The sequence below is a fragment of the Vicia villosa genome, unplaced genomic scaffold (assembly GCF_029867415.1).
Source record: "Vicia villosa cultivar HV-30 ecotype Madison, WI unplaced genomic scaffold, Vvil1.0 ctg.003129F_1_1, whole genome shotgun sequence".
Taxonomy (NCBI): domain Eukaryota; kingdom Viridiplantae; phylum Streptophyta; class Magnoliopsida; order Fabales; family Fabaceae; genus Vicia; species Vicia villosa.
Window position 1 is genome coordinate 236,715 of NW_026706119.1, and position 12,684 is coordinate 249,398.

Here is a 12,684-nt window from a genome sequence, read left to right on the forward strand (position 1 = left end):
TATCTAAAACATATTTTTAGTATTTTTTTATTTGAATCAAAACAGGTTTATGAATTAAAAGTTAAAAGAGAAACAAGTTTCAAATAAAATGTAATTCTGCCTAAGAGCCAGGGGTGCCAAAGTAAAAACATTTAAACTGAGTTTTCTTGCTAATAGCGTTTGGGCCAGAAACTAAGGGTGGAAATAGAAAAAAAACGCTACACCCGTGGATCACAAGGCCCAGCTCGTTACTACCTATCACCTATTCTATTTTTATTATTCTCTTTTAAACATTCAAAAAGATTTTATTTCATTTTTCTTTTCTACAAACAGCTTGCAATTATTATGTTTCCATTTATACACACTCAGCATTGTAACTATTTCTATTTTATTCTCGTCAGCATGCACATTACTATCATTAATCCATTTTTGTATACAATCAGCATGATTTTATTTATTTAATTCCAATGTGATCATACACTGTAGTACGTATACTTATTAATATTCCATTTGCTTAACAGTACGTGATGTTACTTTCTTACATACAACATATTTAATCAGCATGTGACATATAATAGAACACATAGACATGATATCAATGGGTCAGCAAAGAGTTAAGTCACTACGTGACAAAAAAATGAACACCAGCCAATTAGAGAGCAACACATAGCAAGACCTTTATTCAAACTATCAGCCAGATTAAGACAAAGAAAAACGCTACGTTGGATGCATGCCAATAACATGAAGCCACGTACGTATAACTATCAAGAACAACAAACAGTCGTCGGAGCTAGTCTCCTCCGATCATCTTCTCCGGCACCTCTCCCAGCTGGAAAATGTCCATACGCGCAGAAATAATAAAAGAGGCCACCTTCCGACTCAGAATTTCGAGCTGATCACGAATATGGCCTCAGATTTTCCTAACTCTTCCTTTAAGTTCTTAACCGAAGCACACTCAGAAACCCTAACATCTATTACCTCCATGAAAACACAGATCCAAGACACCTAAACAATATTTATGAGGTATATCACTCGAATACGTAACTCGGACATTCAAATAAGCATCATATCACAGAAATCGAAATCAAACTTCAAGATCCAAAAATTCATATAGAATGCAACACATACTTGAAAACATGGTGGTTCTAATTGTCCTAACCCAATCCCTGATGACGGGTTCCAGGCCTATACATGCTTCTAAGTGTAAGGAGAAGAGAGCTTACTTGATGCGGATCTCAGACGAAGGCCTTCGGAAAACTTCTACTTCCTTTAGCACTTGGATCTTGGACGAGACTATGGCGAGTTTGCACTTGCTCTTACTCCTGAGAAATAAACTCAGGTGGAAACTTGAACCTTTGAATCTTGCAAGAAGTCAGTGAGGATGATGAATCTTTGCTTGAGGATAACATGAAAATGGTGATCGCAAGTAGGTGGTAGTGGTGATTGATGAAGGAGGAAGATGAAGGTGGTGAGGATGGTGGTTGAAGGTTGCACGTTGATGGAGGTTTTGAAGTTTGTTATAGAGTTTGTTACGTGGGAGTGAGAGAGTGAGTCGAGAGAAGAGAGTGGAAAAAATGAAGGTTTTTGAAACTGTGAAAAATGAATGCCTCTCCGATATTTTGTGAAGGGTTTTGTTTATATAGCATGGTGGTGTATGGGAGTTTTGGTGTGACTCATTGTAGAGTAGTATTTCTTAACACTTAGTGTACAAGTTTTGACAATTGTAGCATGGTCTTCTATATCTTTATGTATGCAGCAACAGGCATGGCTTTACTGGGCAACACCGATGGTGTGAAATACTACAAATGCTGACTCGCCTTCTTGTGCAAACTAACCACTTGGGACACTCACTTTGTTGGCTTCATACCCCACTCTATGTTTGATGGATGGTCATAAAACTAGTACCATATGAAAGAAGGAAAGGAGTAGAAGAGATTGACATTGGATTTGAATCAAGTAGATCCTCATGCTTCCGTATAATTGGCCTTGAAAATGGCACGCTACCTGTTCGATCAATTGCTTCACACATGGCCTACATTCTGGCCCGCATCTTGGCCATACATACTTCGGCAAGGTCATGACTTTAAGGCATCATATTTTCCAAACCACACATTCAAAATGAAAGACTCTTGGCACAGTGTGTAGAGGGCATGAAGGAGAAAATTTTGATACTGAGATTGAGTCAAATGGATACTTTTTTCTCCTTATAATCAACTTCAAAAATGGCACGCCACGTGCGTGTGAAAATGTTGCGCATGACTTTGAGATCCTGCCTAGCCCCATGACATGCACAAATGAATTTCTTCAATCTTCACACTTTATTATCTCATGATCTAGACTTCTAATGAAAATCTTCCCAACTACAAAATTGTAGAGGGCCATGAATAGGATATTTTTTATGTTCTGACTTTTTTGAAATGCAGCATTGAAATACGTGTAAGTCAACCATGAAGTCAGCTACCCAACCAATTCTCAATCTTCCAAAAAAAATTTTAAGTGTGAAACTTTCTATTTATGGCAATTTCCATTTTCAACTAACTTCCATTTTTGGTAACTTTGACATTTTCTTGATTTTATTTATTTCTTTGACTTTCTTTGACCGATTTTCCACCAACACTCAAAATTGAGCAGTTGACTTTGACTTTGATCAAAAAGTCAACTTTTTCCTGATTTTTCGATTCTAGCTGAATTTCCCGATTAATTAGTTTTCGATCTAATTCTCAATCAATTTTCAATCAACACAACCCACTGAATATTCCTTCAAGGTAACCATATTTTCATTAAAAAAAATCATCTCCTGATTAAATGTTGACCAAAAAGTCAACTGCGTTGACTTTGGTCAAAACCTTGATTCGAGAAGACCAGATGAACTTCAAGCTTACATTCTCCAATCAATGCCTTGAGTTGAAGATTGTGAAACCCTAATTTCAAGAGGACTTCAATGGGGTTGATGCCATATAATCAGACTTCAAATCTTCTTTTATTTTTTTATCAGGAATTTCTTCTGCAGAAGCTCTTTTCTTATCAAATTTGAATAGTAACCTTGATATGGATGAATGTAATGAATGAATGGCCTATATGAGGTATGCACATGAATGTGATGTGACGGCCAATTGGAGAATAAATAAATGGGCAAATTTTGGGGTGCAACAGCTGCCCCTATTCAATCTTCTTGAACCTGAATGTACGAACGACACGAGTTTCGGACATGAGAGGTGCAAGTGGATTGAATACCGAATGAACCAAAAAATTTGCGCTCAGGAATAACAAAGAGACTTTTGCAATTGTGAGTTTGAAAAAGGAAACCAGTTACCAATGGCTCCAAATAAGGGACACTGTTAAATGCTTGACATAAACAAGAAACGCCAGTCAACTACTGGACCTTTGCCGATAACAACCGGACTTTGAAGGAAAGGACCAATAACAATCAGACCTAACCGAAGGATGCCTGTAACCACTGGACTTTAAGGAAAAGGCTATTAACCACTAGACTCAACCAAAGGATGCCTATAACCATAGGACTTTTTGCTGGTAACAACCAGACTTTGAAGGAAAGGACCAATAACAATCAGACCTAACCAAAGGATGCATGTAACGACTGGACTTTAAAGGAACAGACTAGTAACGACTAGAACTGAACAAAGGATGCCTGTAACAACAGGACTTTAAAGGAACAGACTAGTAACAACTAGAACTGACCAAAGGATGCCTATAACAACAGGACTTTTGCTGGTAACAACCAGACTTAAAAGGAAAGGACTAATAACAATCAGACCTGACCAAAGGATGCCTGTAACCACAGGATTTTAAGAAAAAGGCTAGTAACCACTACACTTTTGCTGGTAACAACCAGACTTAAAAGGAAAGGACCAATAACAATCAGACCTAACCAAAGGATGCCTGTAACCACAAGACTTTAAGGAAAAGGCTAGTAACCACTAGACTTTTGCTGGTAACAACCAGGGGATGCCCATAACCATAGGACTTTTTGCTGGTAACAACCAGAGTTTGAAGGAAAGGACCAATAACAATCAGACCTAACCGAAGGATGCCTGTAACGACAGGACTTTAAGGAAAAGGCTAGTAACCACTAGACTCGACCAAGGGATGTATGTAACCACAGGACTTTTGCTGGTAACAACCAGACTTTGAAGGATTCCCATAACCATGGGACTTTAAAGAAACAGACTAGTAACAACTAGAACTGACCAAAGGATGCCTGTAACAACAGGACTTTTGCTAGTAACAACCAGACTTTGAAGGAAAGGACTAATAACAATCAGACCTAACCAAAGTATGCCTGTAACAACAGGACTTTAAAGGAACAAACTAGTAACAACTAGAACTGACCAAAGGATGCCTATAACAACAGGACTTTTGCTGGTAACAACCAGACTTTAAAGGAAAGGACCAATAACAATCAGACCTGACCAAAGGATGCCTGTAACCACAGGACTTTAAGGAACAAACTAGTAACCACTAGACTTTTGCTGGTAACAACCAGACTTTGAAGGAGAGGACCGATGACCATCAGACCTAACCGAATGATGCCTGTAACAGCAGGACTTTAATGGAACAGACTAGTAACAACTAGAACTGACCAAAGGATGCCTGTAACAACAGGACTTTTGCTGGTAACAACCAGACTTTTGAAAGAAAGGACTAATAACAATCAGACCTAACCAAAGGATTCCTGTAACAACAGGACTTTAAGGAAAAAGCTAGTAACCACTAGACTCTATTGGGGATGTTGATGAACACTGGATTTGAAGGTGATGCCAATAACCATTGGACTTGACTAGAATCAATCAGGGGGTGCCAGTAAACACTGGGCTTTCAAGAGGCATCGATGCTTGCAGAGTGCAAGAACTACATGAATCCCACAGGCCAGCAGTCGGGGTGTAACTCTTCAAGAGTGACAATCATTCAAATTTCCACACGCAAAGTATGGGTTATCCAAACGATTGAGCTCAGCAAATGGGAAATAACTATAGAGACAATGATCTTGACGAAGAATGACTCTGTATCCCATCCACACTGGAGAGAGAAAGTGAGACCTCTTCTGGGGATATATCAATTTGTCTGCGTAACTTATGTGATCTTGGCTTATGCATTGATGCATGTTTGATTTTTCATGGCGTAATGCTCCATATTTATGGAAATGCTACGCGTTTTTATAGATGCAATGATTACTATATGCAAAAGAGGGTGGATGAATATCGGAGAGAGCCTTTTATCTAGAGAACTTTGCGGGGAATTCTTCTTGATGTCCTGACTTTGTCAGGCCACACCAGATAGTTTCTTGACCGACCCCAATATGTAACTTCTGCATGGAGATGACTCACACCAGGAGACTTGTGAGGAAGGAAGCACGATGGCACTTTTGAGAGACATTACCATCATCCTGTTTGGAAACTTGAAGATTGAACCTCTCCCTTTGAACTTCCGCATCTTTGTTGAAGGATAAGGGAATCTAATCATCACTGCATAGATTTTAGGCCATGGATGAAAGCTCCAAAGAGAAATAAACTCCCGGATTCTGAAAAAAGGAAACCCTTGGGCTCCATCTTAAGGGAATATGCCCAATTGACACTTCTTGAAGCGTGGGTACCGGCATCTGACTATACTGAATGATCGGAAATTCCTGCAAAAAAAATCAAACAAATATGCCCCAGGTATGGTGGCTCGACCTCGTCCACCACCCCAAGTACTCTAAGTCTTAAGCAATTCTATCTGTTTTAGATCATGTTCTTTTTGTAGAACTTCGATGTTAGAAATGCAATGCTTACCAAAATAATTGGACGTCCTTGCAAACAAAACGGTAAAAATAAAACGATGTAGGAATTTTTTGAATGAAATATTTTTTCATTAATGAAAATTTGCCCAACATAGGCGAGTACATCCGGAAGTGGCCCCCTTAAAGAGGTGGCTACCAAAAAGAAATCAAATAGCATTTACAAACATGGCAACGTAAGAAAAGATTTCGTTGGGTTCCAATCTTGCTATGCCTTGTAGACCCTCGACGTTCCTTCTGCTTTGCTTTCTGAAGCGGATGAATAGGTTGATCTTTATCCTTCTGAGTTCTCTGGTCGGGGTTACTAATTATGCTCAAGGGTTTAATACACGACACAGTCATTCGCTTTTTTGTCTCTCTTTTGCCAGGATCGCCCTTTCAGGTTTTCAATCCACCAGGACCCCTTTTTTGCCTAAGTCGCCCTTTCGGGTTTTCAACTTAGCGGGTGTACTTTATTTCTTTTTCATTCTTTTGCCTGATCTTATCCTTTTCTTTTATTTTATTTTTATCAGGTTTATGCGAAGTATTTTTTAACTGCGTCGGCATTCACGGGAAGTGGGAAGTCTTCGCCATCCATAGTTGAGAGGATCATGGCGCCACCTGAGAAGACTTTCTTTACGACATAAGGCCCTTCGTAATTTAGAGTCCACTTTCCCCTAGGATCATTGTGAATAGGCAGGATCTTCTTGAGCACGAGGTCACCAACTTGAAAGTGTCGGGGACGGATCTTCTTGTCGAAGGCTTTCTTCATTTTCTTTTGATAGGCTTGCCCATGACATATGGCCGCTAACCTCTTTTCATCAATAAGGTTCAGTTGATCAAATCTAGTTTGAACCCGATCAGCTTCACTGAGTTTCACATCCGTCAATACCCTTAATGAAGGAATCTCGACCTCAACCGGAAGAATTGCTTCCATGCCATATACTAGTGAGAAAGGAGTTGCTCCTGTGGAAGTACGCACCGAAGTACGATAACCATGTAAAGCAAAGGGCAACATCTCATGCCAATCCTTATAGGTGACCACCATCTTTTGCACAATCTTCTTAATATTCTTGTTGGCCGCTTCAACTGCACCATTCATCTTTGGCCTGTAAGGGGAGGAGTTATGATGTTTATTCTTGAAGTTCTCGCATAATTCCTTAATCATCTTGCTATTGAGGTTGGATCCATTATCAGTGATAATTTTCTCAGGAACCCCATAACGACAGATTATATTGTGCTTGATGAAGCAGGTCACTACTTGCTTGGAGACATTTGCATAAGAAGCAGCTTCAACCCACTTGGTGAAATAATCAATGGCAACGAGGATGAAACGATATCCATTGGAAGCGGTAGGCTTAATTTCTCCAATCATATCGATGCCTCACATAGCGAACGACCAAGGAGATGTCAACACATTCAGAGGAACCGGAGGTACATGAACCCTATCTGCATACACTTGACATTTGTAACATACCACCACATGGTTGAAACAATCATGCTCCATGGTCGACCAATAATAACCTGCTCTCAATATTTTTCTAGCCAAGGTGTGTCCACTTGCATGTGTACCAAAGGATCCTTTATGCACCTCTTGCATGATCTTTGCTGCTTCGTGTCCATCCACGCATCTGAGCAACACAGAATCAAAATTCCTCTTGTACAACACACCTCCAGCAAGGAAGAACTTGGCAGATAGTCTCTTCAGAGTTTTCCTATCCGTAAGGGAAGCACCTTCAGGATACTCTTGGGTCTCCAGAAATTTCTTAATGTCATAAAACCATGGTTTCTCATCAGGCACGTTATCAATAACGCCATAGAACGCGGGCTCATCCAACCTTTTGATCACAATTGAAGGTGCTTCATTGTCCCATTTGACTTTGAACATGGATGCTAAAGTGGCCAAAGCATCAACCAAATGATTTTCCTCTCGAGGAATGTGATCAAAGGTGATCTCATCAAAGTATTGAGCCAATTTCACAACATGTTCTCTATAGGGAATCAGGTTAGGGTGGCGTGTCTCCCAATCTCCGTTGATCTGACTAATCACCAAAGCAGAATCTCCATAAACTGCGAGATTTTTAATCCTCAAATCAATGGCAGCCTCAATACCATATATGCAAGCCTCGTATTCAGCCATATTATTAGTACAATCAAAACAAATCCTGGCCGTGAATGGAATATGAAAACCTGTCGGAGAAGTAAGCACATCCCCAATACCATTACCTAATGCATTGGAGGCACCATCGAACACGAGCGTCCATCGCGCCCCTGGTTCAGGTCCTTCATCTTGATCTTGACTCTTGGAAGTCTCTGCCACACACATTATATCCTCATCAGGAAACTCAAAGTACATAGACTGGTAATCGTCCACAGGTTGATGCGCAAGATAATCGGCAATTACACTACTTTTAATGGCCTTTTGAGTAGTGTATTGTATGTCATATTCTGTCAAGATCATTTGCCAACGGGCGATCCTTCCTGTCAATGCTGGTTTCTCAAATATATATTTAATCGGATCCATCTTTGAAATCAACAAAGTGGTGTGAGTCAACATATACTGTCTTAGTCGGCGAGCAGCCCATGCCAAAGCACAGCAAGTTTTCTCGAGTAGTGAGTACCTTGATTCAAAATCGGTAAACTTTTTGCTAAGGTAATAAATTGCGTGCTCTTTTCGACCGGACTCGTCATGCTGACCCAGCACACACCCCATTGAATTCTCGAGGACCGTCAAGTACATAATCAACGGTCTACCTTCCACTAGAGGCATGAGGATTGGAGGCTCTTGCAAATACTCTTTAACTTTGTCAAATGCCTTTTGACAATTGTCATCCCACTTTATTGCCTGATTCTTTCCCAATAGCTTGAAGATAGGTTCACACATGGCGGTAAGGTGTGAGATGAACCTTGCAATATAATTCAACCTTCCCAGGAACCCACGAACCTGTTTCTCAATTCTCGGCTCAGGCATCTCTTGTATAGCTTTTACCTTAGCAGGATCGACCTCAATACCCTTTTCACTTACGATGAAACCAAGCAACTTTCCTGATCTCACTCCGAAGGTACATTTATTGGGATTCAACCTTAACTTGAACTTTCTTAACCTTTCAAACAATTTCTTCAGGTGAACAAGGTGCTCCTCTTCAGTATGGGACTTTGCAATCATGTCGTCCACATAGACCTCGATCTCTTTATGAATCATGTCGTGAAATAAAGTCACCATAGCTCTTTGATAGGTTGCCCCAGCATTCTTCAACCCAAACGGCATGACCTTGTAACAAAAGGTGCCCCAAGGCGTAATGAATGTTGTCTTTTCCATGTCCTCGGGCGCCATCTTTATTTGATTGTAACCAGAAAAACCGTTCATGAAGGAGAGAACTGAGAACTGAGCAGTATTATCTACCAACACATCAATGTGAGGAAGCGGGAAATCATCCTTCGGGCTCGCTCTATTCAGATCTCGATAGTCGACACACATTCGTACCTTCCCATCTTTCTTAGGTACAGGTACAATATTGGCGACCCATGGTGGATAAACTGTTACAGCAAGAAAACCTGCATCAAACTGCTTCTGAACCTCTTCCTGGATTTTCTTGGACATGTCAGGACGTGTTCTTCTGAGCTTCTGTTTGACAGGCGGAGAATTCTTTTTAAGAGGTAATCTGTGCAGAACAATATCAGTATCTAATCCAGGCATATCTTCGTAAGACCAAGCGACGATATCAGAATACTCTTTCAACATTCCAATCAACTTTTCTTTCACATACTCATTTAAAGAAGCCCCTATTTTAACCTCCCTTCTCATCTCTTCGGTGCCAAGATTCACCGTCTCAATAGGCTCTTGATGTGGCTCGATCACTTTCTCTTCTTGTTTCAACAATCTGGCCAACTCGTCAGGGAGTTCACAATCTTCTTTATCCCTTTCTTCAGCGGTGTTGATAGGATTGTCGAAGTCATAACGAGGCATAGCAAGATCGTTATCAACAGAATCTGGAGGAGAAATGGATCTGCATGAATTATGATTTATGCTTTATTTTAGAATGGAGGGATGATGATGAATAAGAAACGTTGCCATTTTTTTATTTATAACAAATGTAAAATTTAAAAAGAAAGACAGGGAACAAAAATGTTTGAAATGCAAAAGCGTCCTTTTATTAATGATTTTAACATTGAAAAACAACAAAAGATGCCCTACATGTGTTCACTGTGTCTTGGGCAGAACACATGAATTATTGCATGATAAACAAAAACAAACAGTATTACTTTTGATCAAGAGAAATTGAGATGATGTCTTTGGACGACCAATTGAGAAGCTTTTGTCCTGGGACACACGGCTTGATCCATTCTTCAATGTCATAATCGCTATCCATATCGTCATCAGCAACACAAATATGATCCTTGACAATGTCAGCACTAGAGAACTTGATTGGAACAAAGGTTCCAGGCTTCTTGGGGGCCCCATTAGATGAACTCTGACCCAACTGATATCCAATCCCACATTTATCCTGCTTGATTGGTAAATCCAAGACTCGGCCCCATCCTTCAGGATGACCAGATTCAACCACAGCTTTAGCTTCCTTTAGTGGAGACATGGGAGCCTCCAACTTCTTATTTTCAACATAAGGGATCTTGATAGTCTGGACAGCCTCAAAGGCCTGGCAAGGCGTCTCGTGGACCTCTCCTTCCACCTCGATATACCTGAAGGACGCAAGATGACTTACCACGTGTTCTTCTTCCCCACATATTGTGACTATCTTTCCTTGAGTCACAAATTTGAGTTTCTGATGTAATGTGGAAGTCACGACCCCAGTAGCATGGATCCATGGGCGTCCTAGGAGACAACTGTAGGACGGGTGGATATCCATCACGAAGAAAGTAATAGTGAAGAGCTGAGGGCCTATCATTATCGGCAAGTCAACCTCCCCAAACACTGATCTTTTTGAGCCATCAAAGGCTCTCACCGTCAATTCACTCGGCCTTATCTCAATGCCAGAATAATCTAGCCTCATCAAAGACGACTTCGGTAATACATTCAAAGAAGATCCAGTATCCACGAGAACACGTGATAACATAGTCCCTTTACACTCCACTGATATATGCAAAGCTCTATTATGGTTTCTACCTTCGGAAGGCAAGTCTGCATCGGTGAATCCCAATCAATTACCAGCGTTGATGTTTGACACCACCCCTTCAAGTTGATTCACTGAGATCTCCGGAGGGACAAAGGCAGTACTTAGAAGTTTCAATAAAGCATTTCGATGTGTCTCCGAACACAAGAGCAACTGCAAGATCGAAATCTTTGATTGAGTTTGACTCAGCTGGTCAACCACTTTATACTCACTTTTCTTGATGATCTTTAGGAACTCTTCCATCTCTTTGGCCACTGTATCTTCAGATTTAGAGCTTTGCCCCTGATCCACTGTATCTTCTGCCACTCTTTTTCCTTTATCTCGAGTTAGGGCTTCTGCATTATCATCGCGAGCATTTTGAGGAGGATTGAAAATACGACCACTCCTTGTCATTCGCCCAATGCCAACAACATTGTCCACATCTTCTTTCTCAACTGGAATTTCAATCTCATGCTTGGTCCCTTGGTAGAAAACTTCTGCTCCATTATTCCATGGGATTGCTCTTTCACTAGTATACGGGACGGGACCAGGCAGTGTAATAACCAAAGGAGGTGCTCTGGCAGGAATCGGAATCTTGGCAGGAGTATAAGGAATGGATACCACATTGACTTCATTCTTGACTAATTCAGGATGTCGCACATGCTCAAACTGTAGATACCCATTATCTATCAACTGTTGAATCCCACTTTTCCCCTTGTCACAAACTGAGGAAATGGCCATGCAATCAGTACATAATTCTCCAAAACCAGAGTATAGACCCATCCTCAATAATTCTATCTTCAATAATGGCAACAGAGATCCCAATTCGGTCACATCCTTGACCAAGCGAGCGTCTTCAACAACCTCGATGGCATTTGCAGCATGAGTTCCATGGGGAGGCATAGGGTTCTGAACAACGTTAGGCCCTTGAGTAGGGGTGAACTCAATAGCCTTTGAATCAATCAGATCTTGCACTTTATGCATGAATCTTATGCAACGTTCAATATCATGACCAGCAGCCCCAGAATGAAAATCACAGTGAGCATTCGCATCATAGTTAGGAGGGAGCTTAGCAGGTGGAGGGCCCATGGTACGAAGTTGCACCAACTCACGATGTAAAAGATGAGCAAGTAGTTGTGCATATGTCATAGGTATGGGATCAAAATTTCTTGGTGCTCTCGGCTTTTGCTGATACTGACGCGAAGGATACCTCTGTTGTTGTTGTTGTTGAAGAGGAGCATTCGGTATGGTCACAACGACTACTCGTTGATAAGCATGGCCTTTGCCTTTACCATAGTAAGTAGCACTCGTTTCACCCTATCTTTTCTTAGCAAATCCGTTATACGGTTTCCTCCCCCCTGCCCCAGAGGAGGAACTAACAACACTTGGATTCTGTATTCTACCAGCCTTAATCCCACTTTCAATACGTTCACCAATCATGACTAACTCGGCAAAGCTCGAGGACGCAGAGCAGGCGGAGTAATATTGGCCCTCCAGAGTATTGGTGAACATATCCATCATCTCTCTTTCCAGCATAGGTGGTTGGACTCTAGCCGCCAACTCGCGCCATTTCTACGCATATTCCTTGAAGGACTCATTAGACTTCTGGGCTAGGTTCTGTAACTGAGTGCGATTTGGGGCCATGTCAACATTATACTGATATTGCTTCACGAAGGCCTCAACCAGATCTCTCCAACTTCGGATGTGAGCTCTCTCCAACCACATATACCACTCCAAGGATGCCCCAGTAAGGCTATCTTGGAAGAAGTGCATCAACAATCCTTCGTCCTTAGAGTATACATGCATTTTGCGACAGTAAGCTCG

At 41.0% G+C, this 12,684-nt stretch overlaps 1 protein-coding gene across 1 annotated transcript; it reads right to left on the bottom strand.

Annotated features, from left to right (window-relative positions):
• Nucleotides 1–5,847: 5,847 nt before the first annotated feature.
• LOC131640439 (uncharacterized) lies at nucleotides 5,848–12,300 on the bottom strand. Its single transcript, XM_058910832.1, has 7 exons — nucleotides 12,264–12,300; nucleotides 10,917–12,146; nucleotides 10,016–10,874; nucleotides 9,387–9,759; nucleotides 7,277–7,790; nucleotides 6,565–6,718; nucleotides 5,848–5,908 (listed from the first exon to the last, which is right to left on the bottom strand). The coding sequence occupies exons 1-7, from the start codon at nucleotides 12,298–12,300 to the stop codon at nucleotides 5,848–5,850; spliced, it is 3,228 nt and encodes a 1,075-aa protein (XP_058766815.1).
• Between the last annotated feature and the right edge of the window lie 384 nt (nucleotides 12,301–12,684).